The sequence below is a fragment of the Manihot esculenta genome, chromosome 1 (genome assembly GCF_001659605.2).
Source record: "Manihot esculenta cultivar AM560-2 chromosome 1, M.esculenta_v8, whole genome shotgun sequence".
NCBI classification, from domain to species: Eukaryota; Viridiplantae; Streptophyta; class Magnoliopsida; order Malpighiales; family Euphorbiaceae; genus Manihot; species Manihot esculenta.
Genome location: NC_035161.2, coordinates 36,736,475 through 36,754,676, shown reverse-complemented (window position 1 = coordinate 36,754,676; position 18,202 = coordinate 36,736,475). Strand labels below are relative to the sequence as shown.

The following is an 18,202-nucleotide window of genomic DNA, read 5'->3' as shown; positions in this document are numbered from 1 at the left end:
AAATGTGCATTTGGTGATTCTCGGATTGGCTGCTAATATGGGAGGTTACAAGGAACTTGCATAATAATGGTTTACTTTCCTAATAACTTGCTTATTAGAATTAGGGTTTTATATATCTCCTTTGGCTCTGATTGGATTAAAGACATTAATTTAATTATATAATATTTGGGAACTGGTCTTGATTTATGAAAATACGTGATTTTTAAGATATTGAAGGGTGGGTGTTGTTGATTTAATAATTATAGGTTGATGATTGATCCAACGCGGATTGGATCGCTAATCACTTTTAGAACATTGACTTCATTAGTTTAATGGATTATGCACGTATGCAAAATCTAATATTATTATTATTATTATTAGTTGACACGTGTGAAATTATGGTGTCCATTGGATTCTATTTCTACTTCACCCCTTATTATATTAGATTATAATCTCAACCCACTAATTAAAGCATGTTTAAAATAGATTTTGTGGTGACTAAAGTTCACTTAAATTATAATTATCCACCATCTTTTAATAATATTTAATGCTAAATTATACCAATGGCAACAGTATATATATTTTGCACTCCGAGACTTAGCCTAGTGGAAAGTGCATCCTGATAAATCTGAGAGGTCTGAGGTTCGACTCCTCCAACCCCTATTTCAAAAAACAAAACAGTATACATATTTTTTAAATATTTAATTCAATTAAATCGTAATAAAATAAATTTAAATAATATATAATCCCACGATAATAGTAATTTAAATAATATATAATCCCACGATAATAGTTTATTGGCAGTCTCAAATGGGAAAGAGTTTACTTCAAAATTGCTATTTTATTTTTCCACAAATATAATCTGAATTGGTGGTACGGTAGATAAAAAAATTCAAATATTTATATTTTAATCTTAAAATTTTAAATAATAAAATTAATTCTTTTACATTTATCTTAATTTTAATCATTTATCTTAATTAATTTTAATAAAAATTTGAACATGCTAAGTAAAATTATTTTCTAAAAGACCTATTAAATTAAAAAAATTTAAAAACTTTAAATTTTAAATAATAAAATTAAATCTTTTTTAATTTATCACTGTTATAACTGAGATAATTAAATTGAATATGAAAAAGTTAGTAATAAATTATAATATAGTATCTAAAATCTTATATTAATAAATATATAGTTGTTTAATTTAAATTTTATATTGAAAATATATTTATTTTATATTTATTATGTGTAATATTAAATAAACATTTATTATAAATAATTTTTTTACTATATAAAATATCACATATAAATATTATATATTAAAATATTTCATTAAATGTTTATAGTCACCATATAAGTATTTTTAAATCACGGTTTCTGTAAATTATTTAAGATATTCAATATTTTTATTTTATTTAACAATATAATAAATAAATTTGTCCTTTCTCAAAAATAAATAAGTAGATTTATTATATATTAATTTATTAACTGATTCGATAAAAAACTGTATTTTATATTAATAATATTAAATAAAATAAAATATTATATGTTTATATCATAATTTTTATATATTTTAAATTTTAAATTTTTATTAAACTATAATATTTGTATAAAATGAGAAATAATAAGATTAATAACAAGTTGCAGAATGATTATATTGATGCAAGTGATGATGATGATTTTGATGATGAATTTGATGAGTTTGATGATGAGGATGAGGAGTTTGGTCATGGTTATGGACATGGTCATGGTCATGGTCATGGCCATGGTCAAGTTCATCATTTGCCTAACAAAATGATGCCCATGATGGGCAAAGGTCATGAAGCACATGGTTCTCATGGTATGATTAATGGGCCTATGTTTGATGCTAAGAAGGGGGGTGGTGGTGGAGGAAATGCCAAGAAAGGTGGAGGGAATGCCAAGAAAGGTGGTGGTGATTTTGAGTATGCCAAAAATGGGGACCGGTTCTAAGTGATAGACTTGACTGTTTTTAAGATGAAAGCTGTTATGCCGAAATTGGACACCGATTGTAACATGAGTGATAGACTTGACAATTTTTGGAATGAAACTGTTATGTCGAAATCGGACTTTAGTTGTAACATGGGTGATAGACTTGGCAGTTTTTGGGATAAAAGTTTTTATGCCGAAATCTGGCACCGGATGTAACATGTTTGATAGACTTGACAGTTTCTGAGATGGAAGCTGTTATGCCGAAATCGAGTATCAGATGTAACATGGGTGATAGATTTGACAATTTTTGGGAAGGACGTTGTTATCCCGAAATTGGGGCTCGGGTTGTAATATGGGTGATAAACTTGATAGTTTTTGAGGTGGAAGCTGTTATGTTGATTTCGGGCATCGGATGTAACATGAGTGATAGACTTAACAGTTTTTTGGATGGAAACTGTTATGTCGAAATTGGGGCTCGGGTTGTAATATGGGTGATAGATTTGACAGTTTTTTAGGATGGAAGTTGTTATATCGAAATTGGACACCGGATGCAATAGGAGTGATAGAGTTGCCAGTTTTTGAGATGAAAACTATTAATAAAAATATGTATTTTAAAAATTATTTTATTAGTCAAATAAAAATGAGAGATTATATTGTAATTTTTTGATAATTTTTTAAATTCAATTTAATTATTTTGATTATAATTGAGATAAAATTAAAAAAAAATAGTTTTATCATTCAAAATTTAAAATTTTGAATATAAATATGAATTAATATAAATTTTTTATTTTTCTATTTAATAATTTTTTAATAAATAATCTTATATTAAAAATATTTTAGTTAAAATTAATTAAGATAAAAATTAAAAATAAGACAAATGTAAAATAATTAAATTTATTATCCACAATTTTAAGGTTATAATATAAATATAAAAAATATAAAACGTTTGAATTTTTTTTTAATAAATCTATATAAAAACTTAATATTAATATTATTTTATAAGAAAAGGGATGTTCACAGTAATATTAAATAGGAGAATTAAGTAGAGTTATACCTTTTATTTTTCTACGTTTGGTATTCAACAGTGGTAGACGTCCAGAGGAGAAGGAGACTGTATCCATTAATGAAGAAGGCAAAGGTTGGTGGAGACAAGAATCATACATGTGCTCACAATCTCACTCTTCCAGCTTTTCCAGTAATGAACCATTGTTTGTACAATTTGGGCCCAATCACATTTTTAGCAATTTCCTCAACCTGGAAAATAATTTGACTCCATACAACATTCTCGCTTCCCCTGTTTAGATTCAAAATTCTTCATTCATTTTATGAGAAAAAAACAAAAGTTAAAATAAATTATTATAAAATTATATATTATTTATTTTTTAAAATAACAATATTATAAATTAAAAAAATTGAATTCTTTTATTTTTAATAAAAAATTAAATTAAATAAACCCTTGTAAAATTTTTTATTTCAAATCAAGAAAATAATTCTCTTTTTTACTCCGAATTTAAAGTAATATCTAATTTTATCTAAAATGAAAATTTTACTCTAATTTATTTAAGCACTTTGATTTATATCAGATTTTCCTTATTTACTATAAAATTATAAAATTATTTAATAATGAACATTAATTATTTTTACTTTTATTGTTTAATTGTAATTTTTAATATTAAATATAAATAAAATAAATATTTTATTATTAAAATATTTTTTAGCAAAAAAGCAAATATAATTATAATTCAAAATGTTTGAATAAATTGAGTTAAAAACTTAATTTTAGATAAAATTAAATTTAGTGACAAAAATAGAAAATTTTTCATTAGATTCATGGCAGAGTTGGAATTCAGGTCAGCATCTTGGACACGCCGATAATGAAAGCTAAGACAAGAAGAAAAATGATGCAGGTTTTTGGTATTATTTTAAAGGAAACACTTATTTAAATCAAATTAAATAAATTCATTTATTTCTTACTTAAAATAATAAAATTTCATAAGAATTTAATTTTTTTTTCAAATTACTTTATGTTAAAATGGAAAAATTAATTATTTTTTAACTTATAAAAAATTAAATAATACATGAAATTTATTTAAATTATTTTCTTTTGGAAATTTTAAAATTATATTAAATTTATATAAACTTCTTTATATTTACATTATGGCATTGGACTGTCGGACATCAATGAGAAGTTCTAAAGCAACAGTTAAGACGTGAAGCACCAGTGGTCTAGTGGTAGAATAGTACCCTGCCACGGTACAGACCCGGGTTCGATTCCCGGCTGGTGCATTAACATCTTTTTTGGCTTTTCTCTGACAAAGAAATAACTCAAAGGTCTTTAAACCTCAGCTATCCGCATTCTGGAAATCCAGTGCTTTGTTGTTTGAGATTCAACCACGCGATTCGCTTACCCCGTCTTCATATAGCCACACGATTTTGTTTCTGATTTAGTGCTTTATATATATATACAATCTAATATCACAGACCTATTGGATTGATTCATTTAATATTTTTTAATTAATAAATTAAAAATTATTTAATAATTATATTTTATTTTTAAAATATACTTAAAATGTAAAAAAAAAACAACTTTTCAAATATATTTCAGAATGATTTATGTTTTAGTTATAAAATCAAAGAAAATTTTCTAACTTTCAAATGTATAAAGTTAATAAAAAATTTTATTTTTTTAATAAATATAAAACATAAATTTTAAAAAAACTGAAAAAAAGAGCAGATAAACAGATCCTGCATACAAGGCTCTTCAATGCATGGACCATCATGTTTCACATCAATAAGCACCTACCTCTGTTGACCAAAAAAAAAAAAAGGCACCTACCTCTTTTCACACACCGACACATTTCCAGCTTCCCTTCCACACGTTTCCAGCGCCTTCCACTGCCTATTTAACCAATCCACCTCCCGAAAGCTTTTCAGACCACAGCCATGGCTAAGAATGAGCTCAAGCTTCTAGGAGCATGGGCAAGCCCATATGTTATGAGACCAAGGATTGCCCTTAACATCAAATCTGCTGATTATGAGTTTCTTCAGGAAACTTTTGGATCAAAAAGCCAGCTCCTTCTTGAATCTAATCCTGTCCACAAGAAAATCCCTGTTCTCATTCACAATGGTAAGCCCATTTGTGAATCTCTAATCATTGTTGAGTACATCGACGAGGTTTGGTCTTCTGGCCCATCTATTCTTCCCTCTGATCCTTATGACCGAGCCACTGCAAGATTTTGGGGTGCCTATGTCGATGAGAAGGTATGCTACAGATCTTTCAGTCTCCACTTATATATTACTGCAAAAAAAAAAAACATTCATTGAGATGTGGGCTTTCTTCTTTGTTGCATAATTGGCTTTTATGTCCTCTATTTGCAGTGGTTCCCAAACTTGAAAATGCTTTCAACTGCTGAAGGAGAGGCAAGAGATGAGGTGATAGGGAGCCTAGTAGAAGGGCTTGTGCTGCTGGAGGATGCATTTAAGAAGATGAGCAAAGGGAAGGCTTTCTTTGGAGGAGACCAAATTGGGTATCTTGATATAGCATTTGGTTGCTATTTGGGGTGGTTGAGAGCCGCAGAGAAGATGAGTGGAGTGAAGCTGGTAGATGAAGCAAAAACTCCAGGTCTTGTAAAGTGGGCTGAAACCTTCTCTTCTCATCCTGCTGTTAAGGATGTGATGCCAGACGTTGATAGGCTTGTGGAGTTTGGAAAGTCACTTGCAGCCAAATTCAAAGCAGCAAAAACTGGGTCCTAGGCAACCATATCATGGCTGTTCAAAGAAAATCTGCCTCAAATTCAGAAATAAGTTGGAATTACTAGCTAGAAACAATAAAAATGTCAGCTAGTGTATTGTTTCTGCTTTTCTTAGATTGTAGAAATAAATTTAATTTAGTGGGAACAATGAAGGAAGATGGTAGCTTTGTTGTACCATTTGATCTTTGATTTAATTACTATGAGTAAAGAATTAAAGATGGAAGATACGTGTAGCTAGCTTGTAGATTAACATTTGTTTTTAAAAAAGTAATTTGATCTTTGGTTTAATTATTATAAGTAATTTAAAATTTTACTTTTTAAAAAGGTAACAATTTTAAATTAAATAAAACTTTTTATTTTTTTATTTAAATTCTCCAAAATAAACAACGTTTTAAAAAAATTAATTATAATTAATTAAAAAGGTCAGAATACGTCCTCCTTATCTAACTTGGTAAAAAAAAAACAAGCACACCGTTCACTTCCAAAAGGCCTGTCATCTCTCATATCTAGAGGGGCGCAGTATTCGGTTCAAATTGAAAAAATTAATCGAATCGAATTGATTTGAAAATTTAGTTTGATTTTTAATATATTTCAGTTTGGTTCGGTTCAGATTTTAATTTTGGAAATTTTGATTATTTCAATTTGGTTCGGTTTTGATCAGAAAAAAATTAAAAAAACCGAACCGAATCGATTAATGATAATAATATATTTTTTTTACTAATATAGAGAAATTAAATCATATTAAAATTAAAATATTTTAATTAAATTTTAAAATATTAAAAATAAAGTGTAAAAAATAAAAAATTTATTAAAAATCGAAATCGATCAAACCGAACTGAATCAGACCGGTTCGATTCGATTCGGTTTTTGACTAAAATCGGTTTGATTCGATTTTCATAAACACTAAAATTTTAATTTTCGATTTATTCGGTTCGGTTTAATTTTAAATCGAATCGACCGAATGCTCACCCCTACTTACATCCTCTGGAGTCTGGAGGAAGGAAACATCAAATTTGGTTTCTCATTATTGTATTTTTATAAAAATTAGTGTAGAGATTATAAAAAAAAAAAAGATATATACTTTTAATTAATTAAAAATATACACTATAATTTAATTTATTATAATTAAGGTAAAATGATCTCTATTTTATTTTTTTTAAAGTAATGATAATTTCTAATAAATTAGTTTTAAAAAAATAAATATTATTTTAATAGTATTATTTAACTTTCTGCATATCCTATTCTTTAATATTTATAATTCATATTTCATTTAAACTATAAACTATAAGGTATAAAATATACTATTTATTTTTCATTTAATAATAAAATTCTAAAATTAATAACTACTAATTTTTATTTTAATTAAATATATTGATTTCCATAGTAAATTAAATTTATCGGACTGCAAAATGTCAATAAATAAACTAATTTTATCATTTCAATAAACATTTCTTGAGAGTTGAGGAGTAAAATTACAGGAAAAAGAAAGCAGGCGGTGGAGATGCCGTATCGAGCAGTTGAACAAAGGAGACAGACGAGAGAAACTCTCTTGATAACAGAAACGAAACAATCGCGAGAACAGAGAAGGGAAGAGAATAGGTTATTGGTGAGTCCAGGCGTTTTGATCGTCTGATTTTTTTTTTTTTTTGATTTTCTTGTTTTATTTTATTGTAGTTTTTATTTGTATTTTTTTTATTTTTAAATGGAAAACGTCATCGTCTTTTATTTTATTAAGAAATGAATTAAAATTGACCGATTGAAATTGAAAACACTGTCGATAGATGTTTGATTAAAAAAAAAGAGAGAGAGAGACAGAGGAATTTTGTCGAGAGTTGATGGGCAGAAAAACTTGCATAAAGATTCGTACGAGATGCAAGGACACGGGCAATAAGCAAGGTGGCGTTCCCGACAGTTTGCTTTGTCATTATCATATCCTCTTTCATAATCCTCGATCGCCTCCTACCCATATATACATGACTAGATTTCCATTTCCATTTTCATTTCCATTTACTTACTAGCTGGAGCTGCAGAGAAATTCCAATCAGAGTTATGGAGGGAGCTGTCAAATTGGACAGGTGGGGTTACCAAGTTAATACCACTTCTGATGCTTGCATCACTGCCATCAACGCCTATTATCACCAGGTTACTCTCTCTCTCTATCGCTTTCTTTATTGGTTTCTGGATCTTTGTACCTGAACTTTGCGATCTGGGTTTTGGTCTTCTTTTAATTCATCAAGGTGCTAAGCTATGGGAGAGAGAGACGTATGATTCTGGATGCTCCTCTTCATGACCATGATTGCGTATTAGCCAATATTTTGGCTGCTCATTTCCTCTTCTCTGCCGATCCTTCTCGAGCTCCTTTCCATTTCCAAGCTGCCAAGTCTCGACTTGTATGTTTTCTTAGAATTTCTTTTTCCCAGATAGTATGTCAAGGATTTCTGTACCTAACTTCTTTTATTTGGCTGGGATTTTTGTCGTTTTGATGATCGAAACTTCTGTCTACACAGGCACAAGCAACCCCATATGAGAGAGCGGTTTTTGAAGCGATTAATTCCTTGGTTTCTGAGAACAGAGACGATGATGTTGCCATCGAAAGTCATGCGAAGGTAGAAGAGCTGTTTTATTGAGTTTTGTTAACTCTTGCTGTTTCCTCCAATTTTCCAGTAGACTCGTTAGATTTATTTTTTTCTGAAGAAAAATTAGGTGTTTCAATTGAATGGATTATGCAAGGAACACAACTGGAATTTTGATGCATAATATGGCTCGAGTTCCCTCTAAATGATTAAATAAGTGTCCTGCTGAAAATTTCTCTTCATAGTTTTTTGTCCAAGTTCTTTCCATGTTCTCTGAAGTAAAACGAACTTGCAATGTCATGTGAAGTATTTTGCTGCTTGGTATTTGTTGTTTGCATACAAGATTTGCAAATTGGAGTTGATGGCTATGTATTGCAGCTCTTGAATGACTACCCAAAAGATCTGGTGTCTCTGAAAAGGGCTCAAGTGCTGTGTTTCTACATGGGTAGACCTGATCTGTCTCTGGACCTCGTTCATCAGGTTCCTTTTCTTCAGAGAATTTGAGGTTTATTTTCTATAATTGGGTTTGAAAGGAATTTTGTTTCAACAGGTTCTACCCAAAAATGAACAAGAAGATTATATATATGGCATGCTGGCTTTTCCATTACTGGAGCTGGGCCGAATGGCTGATGCTGAGAAAGCTGCAAGAAAGGGATATGAAAAAAACAAGCAGGATTGCTGGGCACAACATGCTGTGAGTTATTGTTTTTTTGTGTTCTTTGATGAACTATATATTAGCTTTCTTATATTACTTCAACATAAAATTTAGCATGGAAAAGTTCGATATAAGTATTGTAGAAGGCAGAACATGATTTCAGCTATTCTGAAATTACTGTATAACTACGGATATAAATCATAGGAAGGAGAATCTTTAGTAACTAAACTGTACTTATTGCATGTTGGTTCTTATGCAGGTATGCCATGTTCTTCAGTATGAGTGCCGTTTCAAAGAGGCAGTAGAGTTCATGGAAGGATGCTCGTCTTCTTGGAATTCTTGTTCATCATTTATGTGTGTTTTAATGGTTTTAAGCTTGATGTTATTATGAATTTATTAATTGCTTTCCTTGATGCATTGGGTTTGTTTTGATCTACAGGCTGACACATAATTGGTGGCATGTAGCTCTTTGTTACTTAGAAGGTCATGCTTCAATGGAAGAAGTGTTGGGAGTTTATGATCATCAAATCTGGAAGGAGTTAGAAAGAGATGATGCCGCATCTCCGGAGGTATATTAGCACGTAAACATTTGATGAAGCAGATTTTTGCATTACAATGATTAACATTCTTGTGCTTTCAGGTTTACTTGAATGCCTTGGGTTTATTGTTGCGTGTTCATGTGCGCAATACACTTGATATCTTTGAGGACCGTTTGAAGGCCTTAGCAGACAGAGTAAAAGATGAAGTAAGTTACGATTGCCATAACTGATATGAGACACCCTTAAAAATATAATCAAGTTACGAGTTACAGATATCTATAAAGAATTAGTTTAGCAAATGTGTGTTTTGTTTTAGCAAACTTTTTGCAAAAAACGCTGATGAATACCTCCTTTCTCTTCTCTCTTTTTTCCTCTTGAGAAACCAAAGGAACCAGAAGATCTATTTGGATGAGAGTTTGTGCCTTATTTATTTGGATGGCCAAATAATAGATATTATGAAATTTTATAGGTTGACTTCCTGAATGGTGCAATTGGCTGTGATTTGATGCTGGTTTCATTTTTGTCCTCTTAGTTTATGAGGCAAAAAGCTAAACTTTGGAAGTTTATGATCTTGCTGATGTGTTTGATAGTGTTGTTAGAACAAGGACATATAACAGTGACCGGAATGCAGGATGTTGTGATTAATTAAAACTGCAAAACGTTTCCTTTTTAAATCATTATGGAACTACATTTCTGGCAACTTTGAGCAAATTACAACCACATCACTTCGACTGGGAATCAGAAGAATAACTACTGCGCAGGCTTGTTTAGAGTAAATTAGACCAGGCTTCAAGTAAAAGCCACATGTAGGTAGACTGTTTGAAATCTGGCTTGATTCTAATGTTCCATCTATTTATGCACAGCTGGAGAAGCTTGGCAAAGGCAATTCAACTGTCCCTTTTCTGTGTTAGCATGCAAACACATTTCATCCCTGATTGTGTTCCACATGCGTGCTCTTTGCTTAAAGTTAATAGTATTATAATAATTTCTCTCATCTTAGACATTAAGAGTAACAGAAATCTGGAGTTCAGTAGACACATGCTGGACAAGAAAAGCATATGAAGAAAACATCAATTTTAAGATCACCACTTACAGTATCTGCATTGTGACTTGAAGGAAAACTAATTTCTAATGTGGCTATTGTCATAGTATCGCTATTGTGGATGTGTGTTCATATCTTGATGCTAATTTCTAGTTGTTCTGGTGATATTTATACATGCACTATAATACGTAGGCCAATTGGCATGTTGAATGGCACCTTGACCTGTTGATATCATGGGCCTTAGCAAAGACTGGCGAGCTATCAAAAGCAGAAGATTTACTTAAGGGCTTAAAATCCAGGTAAATGCTCTTCTTTCCTTGTTGATATGTTTTCTTATGTAGTTTAGCATTAATTTTGCTTGAAATTTGATTGTGTGTGTAGAATTTCTAGTATGAACAAGAAGAAGCAACAAAGAATGCGGAGAGGAATGCTGGTTTGTTCTGATTACTGCTTTCCATTCTTGCTTCAGTGCTTTGTTTTTGTAATTCCAAATTGATGCATTATGAGATTTAGACTTTAGGTGCAACTCATAATATTGCATTCACAGGCATGGCATTGACTACTTTTTGAAACAGTTGGAAACTATAATATTTTGGGTTCGCATTGCAGCTCTTCCTTTCATAGTGCTCATACTATAAATTATACTATGGTTTTATCAGTTAATTTTATGTTAGCTTGAACATGCTGCCATTATTTTGTTTTGTTACTGTATAAGGTAGAATTCCTTTTTTTAAAAAAAAGTCAGAATTCTTTTTGCTTGTTCCCAGCTTGCAGAAGCCCTGTATGAGTATGGGAGGGGTAACAACAAACAAGCATTAGAAGTACTAGGTCCTGATTTTGATGCCAATGATTGCAAGGTATTGTTATCAAGCTGATGTGGGTTCTATATCTAGATGCCTTAACATGAATTGTACTATAAGATTTGGTTTCTTATTTCTTCCATGCTAGATGATTGGAGCATCTGATGAGCAACTTGATGTATTTAATGAAGTCTGGTATGACATGTTGCTCAGTACTGGCCAAGCTACCAAGGGTATGATTTCTTCTACTTTTGCAATCTACTTGTTGGGTGTGTTTACCTGAATTTAACGACTGATTGCAGCAATTGAAGTAATTGAGAAACGGATCAAGAAGAGAGAAGGCGTCCCTTTCATGTGGCGCCTACTGGTAATAGCTCTGACTTGAACAGATGCATTTCTTGCTTGACAAGGTTATATATGTCATAAGTGCATTTGGATGAAATTAGTTTCCATCCTTGTTTCAGGAAAGGGGCTATGCAATGACCGGTAGTCAGGAAGCTGAAGTTGCCAGTGAGAAGGCTAGGGCATTAGAAGCTGCATACTTCGTTTAGAGGGTATGAGAATGCAGCCAATTCAAGTATTCTGCATTGCTTCATTAGCAGTTAGAAAAGTGTGGAATCATCGTTCTCCAACTTATCTGATCTTTTTTGATAATGAAAGTAAACCCTACTTGTTAAAGATGCTTATTCTTATATTAGCATGGTCTAAACAGATGCTTCAATTAGAATTCCACAACTAATACATAATTTGAAAGTGCAAATTGAATAAAAATGTCCTGTCTTGTATCTCGATCACTTGCATAGCTGTGGAAGCAAAATGGTACAAGGTGCTATAATTTCTGATGACAAGAAGCATTCTTTATCTTTTCAGACCCAACTAATTTGGAATCTAACAAAATTTTTCATGTTAGAGTTGAATATGACATGGGGTCCCAAAAAGCATCTTATATTGTCCAATGGTACAAACCGTTGCGGAATCTTAACAATTTCCACTCCTGCAAGTGAGGTTATGATGTTTTATTGACGTTAATATGGTAATAATTGTCTACGAATAACTCCCAATTCCAGCATGTGATTTCAATTATAACTTGTGAATACTTATCGCATTATTAATCCGATCCTCAGATATTGCAAGGTTTGATTTGAATGATAGAAGGTTGAATTTAGAAAACCCTAATTTGAAAGTTTTTGAAATCCCAATTGGAAAAGAAGAGAGACAAAAAGCTAAAATATGTAATAAACATTCTATTTTGTCAAAGTTTCTATATGCATCCAAACAAAAAACATCTGACATCAATCACCCCTTTGCCATCTCACCCGAATTATTCGCCCCGCCAAACCCACGCGTGCGGCTCCGGACCCGCTTCAGCTCCTCCACCACCTCCCTCGAATCCGGCCTATCATCCTTATCCGCCGCCACGCATCGGAACGCCAGCTCCGCCACCGCATATATGCTCTCGTTCCCCTCCCCTTCCACAGCCAATACTGGGTCCACAACTTGATGGAGCTGACCCATTTGGATCTTGGATACTACCAGATCAGCCAGAGCCATTTCTCTCTTGTCTCTGCTCTGATCCACCGCTTTCAACCCTGATATTAGCTCTAATAACACCACTCCGAAGCTGTACACGTCGCTCTTCTCTGTTAACCGGAAAGATCGGTGGTAATCCGGGTCCAAGTACCCGGGCGTACCCTGAGGTCCAGTCCAAACATACCCTGATGAAGACGAAGAGGTTTCCGGGAAAACCAAGAGCCTTGAGAGTCCAAAGTCCCCAACTTTAATTTTCATATCTTTCTCTACAAAAATATTTGATGATGTTATATCCCTATGAACGATTGCCGGATGAACCGCGAAATGCAAGTACTCGAGAGCTAGAGCCGTTTGCAATGCAATATCAAGCCTCACTTGCCATGTTAAAGACGCTTTGCGGTACGAACTCTTTGGGCCATGGAGGTGGTCGGCGAGAGTGCCATTAGGGACATAGTCATATACCAGAAGTAGCCCTCTCGGATCGCTGCAGTATCCGTGAAGCTTAACGAGATTTGGGTGATCTATTGAAGATAATATCAGAATTTCATTGCAGAATGACTTGGTGGAGAACGCTCTGCCAGCGGCTGCGGCATGATGGTGTTTGTGCAGGTACTTAACAGCCACAATTCGACCGTCGCGGAGATAACCCAGGAATACGGAACCAAAACCACCATCACCAATTTTGCCTTTTGGGTCGAAGCTGTTGGTGGAGGATTCTAGCTCCTCGTAGGTGAACACAGGGGGGAGCAAACTCGCAGAGCGGTGGCGGTGAAGGAATAGTGTTGTTGGGTCTTCTTCAGTGGCTAATGATCTCAAGCGCCTAGACCTGTAAATCGCTGCAACAACCAAAATGACGAGTAATAAACAAAGTACAGTGAAGACTGAACACAAAATGGCTATTCTATTAGCATCATCTTCGCGAATCCATGGAGGTGAGAAGCGAGATTTAGACTGAAAACAGAGGAATCGTTTTTCTGGGTCTGAAGAATTGAAGCCGCAAATTCCATTATTAGATTTGCAATCCCTGCAGCTTGAAAAGTAAGAATCTTGAAATTCATCATACACAACCTGCAGCCCAAACGTTAAAAACTGATCAAGATAGCCTAGAATGTCAGGTTGACAACCCTGCTCGGAGAGAGGGCGGCGAGTAGATCCACAACCATGGAGGAGTTGAACTGGGTTCTTGATGAGCTTGCATTCCCAAGGGCAATGACTGCAATTGGGGAGATTTGGAGCTGAACAAGAGCGAACAACAGAGAGACGAGAACAGTCAGAGTCAGAAAATCGAAATGGCGAACCAGATAGATTGATGGAGTGGGGAGGAATGGAAAGAGAAGAACAGTTGGATTGAGTAGATGTTTTGGCAGACGTAAAGGAGTGGGCTTGTGGGGAAAGAGTAAGAGAAGAAGAGTTGGGTTCAAAGCGAATGAGAGAGAAAGAAAGGTTGTTAATGGAGATGGTGGAGTGAGGGGAAGAGCATTTGAGCTGGAAGGAAGGGTGACCACAACCAGGCGATATAGAGAAGGGAAAAGGAGGAGCGGACGAGAAGGGAGGACAGGAAGATCTGGAAAATGACTGAGCTTTAAAAGCACAAGCTGCTTCAGCAGCTACAAAAATGGCATTAAGACAAAAGAGAAGAAAGAAGACGGCGGAGGAAAGAGGAGGAGGTGGTTGAGGCATTGAGGAAGAAGAGGAAGAGAGAAACCAAAAACACTACTCATCAACAAAAGGTGTTGATTGCTTTTGATCTGAAGAGTGAAGAAGGAGAAGATTAAAAAAGGGTCACGTGAAGAGTGAAGACAAAAACAACTCGAAAGGGGTGAGAAACTGAGACGCGAGGGCCAAGGTGTTTTGAAAATTACTTTAGTAGTCCGAAATCTGAAAGCGAAAGAGAGGTTTCTTACTTTTTATTATTATTATTTTTTAAAATTTAGTGTTAGTTCACTTCACACCCATAAATAAAGAAACAAAATGCTGGAATTTAGGCGCTGGAAATTTTGGAAATGAATACTATTATAATCCGTATAGGTTGAGGTTGAGGTTGAGGTTGAGGTTGAGGGAGGGATTGACATAAAGAGTGTTACCGAGGGAATGCGTGCGTTGACTGCAATCTCAATAATAGACTAGTGACTTGTGCCGACTGCCGAGTGTTAAATAAAGGCACCCGCAATTTCCTCCTGATTTTGTTGGGCTCTTACATGGGCCTCTTGCTTTCTCATGTCAACAAAATGTGCCTCTATGGGCCACGAAAATTAATACCGCATTTTATAAAGAGAGTTTAGTTTCCCTTTGGGAGTTGTATGCTTATAAAGTAAAAGAAAATATGAGAGAAAAAACTGAAGAATACCAGAGATCATGACTTGCTGATATAATACGATTCTCAAAGCATCAGGGAAAGAAACGCCTCTAACTTGAATGATTTTCGGCTTAGTCAATGTTGGCGAGACGTGGGATTGCAGAATTCAGGATCGACTATTCAACAAACTCTGACGCCTATGTAATTTTGGATAAGCCTTGCCAAAAGCTCACTTCATTTCTTACGTAAGAAATTCAACTTCAGCAAATCAAAGGATATATATGATTCAACTCATAACTCACTTATTCTATACTTTTTTATAAAACGAACATCACTAATTTTAGTGTTATAGTGATTGTCTTTAGGTCACCCACCTCACCCATTTCTTGACTGTAGGCAACTAAAGCTACAAGAGCTCACATTACCACACAAAGTTCAGGTTTCTCTATTTTCTTCCTCAAGTTCTACTTGTTTAAATAAAATCCATTTTCATTCCCAATTAAAATACTACTAAAATAATTTTAAATCTTTTCACTCACAATTCTAGTAGTTCTGACAATTTTTATATAACCATTGATTATAATGGGCATCATGTGAGTTCAATTATTTTTCATAATTTAATATATATTAATTAATCAATAATATGTTCAAAATATTGTGAGAGAGAAGTCAGACAAATAAATTAAAGAATCAAAAACCACTACTTGTAACTTTCCTTGGCTAATTATGGTATTAGCCAACTAGAGTGTTAATCTCATTCAAAACAATTTGGCTATCTCTTGTAGATTAGGATAGTGTATAGAAGATAAAATGATAAATGTATAAATAGATATGTATATACGTATAAGAATTTTAATCTCATAGGGTTTTCACAATGACTTTGAAAATTTGGTATTCAAAGCCAAAGCAATTCCAATTCGCAAACCCTTACTCAACAATTCAACTTTGCTTGGAATTATTCGAGACTAACTTGTTTTTTATATTTTACTTTGGTTAGATCAACAGGAATGCATTTGTGGGATTGGTTCTAGTTAATTTGTCTAATACTTCAATTTTTACTAGCGATTCAAATTAATCGATAAAATTAAAATATATTGAAATTTTAAACTTATTCTTATCATTTATTATTCAAATTCCAAATATATATTTCATCCCGATTAATATTAAAATATATATGGATAAAAAATTGTATGGATCCGATCTTTACATATACATGGTCTCTCCACAAACAAATCACATTAGATCCATATTTTAAAATCTAAAGTAGCATTCTCAATCAATTAAAATTGGATACACATCAATAAAAAATGAGCAAATAAATTAATAATATTTTATTAACATACTAATCATGTATTAAAAGTGACTTTTTGTCCGAGTTTTATTAGAGGATTGATCTATTGGTGATGAAGGATTGATAATTATTTAGCATTGAAATATAATGTGTTTCTAAATGCTGATGCATAATTATAAAATATTGAAATTGCTATGGATCAATTCTTTTTGGTGATTGTTCACGTTATTTTATTGGATTCTTAATTTTTTTATTGGACTTTGCTTATTGAAAATTACTTTTCGATGAGTTTGTCATTGTCTTTTCTATCTCGAACGACTCTATCTTCTTAATGGACTCTATGAAAGGTCGTTATGTTTTATTGATATTTTAAATTTTGGTATCAACAGTTAGTGTCGTTTGGGGTGAATTTACTTTTCCTCATAGGTTTGCATGTACTTTCGAGTGTTTTTCATTGCTGAGTCTAGGGGAGTTGGTGGCGCCGGTTGGTTGTCGGTGTGTTGAATTTTTCGATGGTAGCAATGAAACTTGTATCAGTTTCCACAGCTTTCGTTCCTGATACCCTGATGATTTTTTAGTTGAGTTTTTCAGATGGTGCTGTGGGTTGAATTTTTGAGCAATAATTTGGATTTTTCAGGGTTGGTTGGATTTCATAGGGAAGAGCAGTGTGAGCTCTTTTGATTTGTGGGGTTTAGGTATAGGCAAAATTTTATATTTCAATTTTGTATTTATTGTGCTTTTATAAATATTTTAATACAAAGCTAATTGTTGTACGGTAAAAAAATGTAGTTTAATTATGTCACCTTCAATTAACGATCATACAATTATAGTTATATTTATATAAATTAATAAAATATAATCAATACAGTTAAAATAATAAAAATTATATTATATTTTTAATATTTTTATTTGTACCGTTTTCTTATTAAATTAATAAAATTTTCAGTTCATATAAAATCAATATATATTAAAATGCAAATAATTAATTTATTATTTTAAAAATCAGAATTAATATATAATTTATTATGAATGGGAAAAAAAATCTATGGAAAGAATTAACATAACTTAATTGCGTGATTTTATGGTTTTCCGTTTCAAGCTTGAAAACCCCAATCCGTCATCGTTTAACTCCTTGACGATAGACTTGGAAGGTTCGAAGAACCCGCAAATGAATTTTCCTTTTTGCGACAAACTGCTAGGAAACTTCCACCATTCTACTTATCTTCATGGTGCAACTTTTCTTTTTCTTTTTATATTAAAAGAAGCATTCAAAGAGAGGGAAAGATAATACTCAATTAATGATTCTCCTTTAAAAATAAATGTCTATTTAATTTTCACATAAATCAAATAAATATAGTGAAAAATAATAAATTTTATATTATCTTTTTAATATATTTTTGCTTACATATTGTTATATTATTAATTTATTTTCAAAATTAATAATTTTAATACATTAAATAAAAAATATTCAAATATTAATTAAAAAAATTGAAAAAATTATTTTTTTCATCCCATATAACATAATTAATAAATTTATTTTTATATTTATAAAATTCAACACTTCAATATTTAAAATTTAATTGTGTCAAAATTAAAGTTATTTCATAAAAATTACGGCTAATAAAAAAAAAAAGATTGAATTATCATTTTTAGACTTTAATTTCATTTCTATAAATTTATAGGTCCCTTTTAAAATTAAAAATCTCTAATACAATCTATGTAAATAAATAAAAATTTAATATTCAAACTCAACAAATATAATAAAAATTTTAAAAAAATACTTTTTCATTTCTAAAATTTA

At 32.1% G+C, this 18,202-nt stretch overlaps 3 protein-coding genes and 1 non-coding gene across 4 annotated transcripts; 3 read left to right on the top strand and 1 right to left on the bottom strand.

Annotated features, from left to right (window-relative positions):
* The first annotated feature begins 4,138 nt into the window (after positions 1–4,138).
* Positions 4,139–4,209, top strand: TRNAG-GCC. The gene has a single exon. It is a non-coding gene; the product is annotated as a tRNA-Gly (tRNA).
* Positions 4,210–4,789: 580 nt separating this feature from the next.
* Positions 4,790–5,898, top strand: LOC110608947 (glutathione S-transferase U17). Its single transcript, XM_021748230.2, has 2 exons — positions 4,790–5,184; positions 5,302–5,898. Exons 1-2 carry the CDS (start codon positions 4,867–4,869, stop codon positions 5,674–5,676), a joined length of 693 nt encoding a protein of 230 aa, XP_021603922.1. The 5' UTR covers positions 4,790–4,866; the 3' UTR covers positions 5,677–5,898.
* A 1,679-nt stretch (positions 5,899–7,577) lies between these two features.
* Positions 7,578–12,071, top strand: LOC110608936 (tetratricopeptide repeat protein 38). Its single transcript, XM_021748218.2, has 14 exons — positions 7,578–7,817; positions 7,913–8,065; positions 8,183–8,281; positions 8,627–8,728; positions 8,799–8,942; positions 9,163–9,257; positions 9,343–9,472; positions 9,544–9,648; positions 10,677–10,783; positions 10,866–10,917; positions 11,252–11,341; positions 11,433–11,517; positions 11,587–11,651; positions 11,749–12,071. The coding sequence occupies exons 1-14, from the start codon at positions 7,725–7,727 to the stop codon at positions 11,833–11,835; spliced, it is 1,407 nt and encodes a 468-aa protein (XP_021603910.1). The 5' UTR covers positions 7,578–7,724; the 3' UTR covers positions 11,836–12,071.
* Positions 12,072–12,515: 444 nt separating this feature from the next.
* On the bottom strand, positions 12,516–14,662 carry LOC110608932 (LEAF RUST 10 DISEASE-RESISTANCE LOCUS RECEPTOR-LIKE PROTEIN KINASE-like 1.5). The gene has a single exon (XM_021748213.2). The coding sequence runs from the start codon at positions 14,492–14,494 to the stop codon at positions 12,581–12,583; it is 1,914 nt and encodes a 637-aa protein (XP_021603905.1). The 5' UTR covers positions 14,495–14,662; the 3' UTR covers positions 12,516–12,580.
* Positions 14,663–18,202: the final 3,540 nt, after the last annotated feature.

Bases quoted from the DNA above. Each gene is read 5' to 3' on its own strand.
- LOC110608947 (XM_021748230.2), top strand. From the start codon at position 4,867: ATGGCTAAGAATGAGCTCAAGCTTCTAGGAGCATGGGCAAGCCCATAT. The intron at 5,185-5,301 runs GTATGCTACAGA...CTCTATTTGCAG, and splicing joins GTGCCTATGTCGATGAGAAG to TGGTTCCCAAACTTGAAAAT.
- LOC110608936 (XM_021748218.2), top strand. From the start codon at position 7,725: ATGGAGGGAGCTGTCAAATTGGACAGGTGGGGTTACCAAGTTAATACC. The intron at 8,066-8,182 runs GTATGTTTTCTT...CTGTCTACACAG, and splicing joins AAGCTGCCAAGTCTCGACTT to GCACAAGCAACCCCATATGA. The intron at 10,784-10,865 runs GTAAATGCTCTT...TTGTGTGTGTAG, and splicing joins CTTAAGGGCTTAAAATCCAG to AATTTCTAGTATGAACAAGA.
- LOC110608932 (XM_021748213.2), bottom strand. From the start codon at position 14,494: ATGCCTCAACCACCTCCTCCTCTTTCCTCCGCCGTCTTCTTTCTTCTC.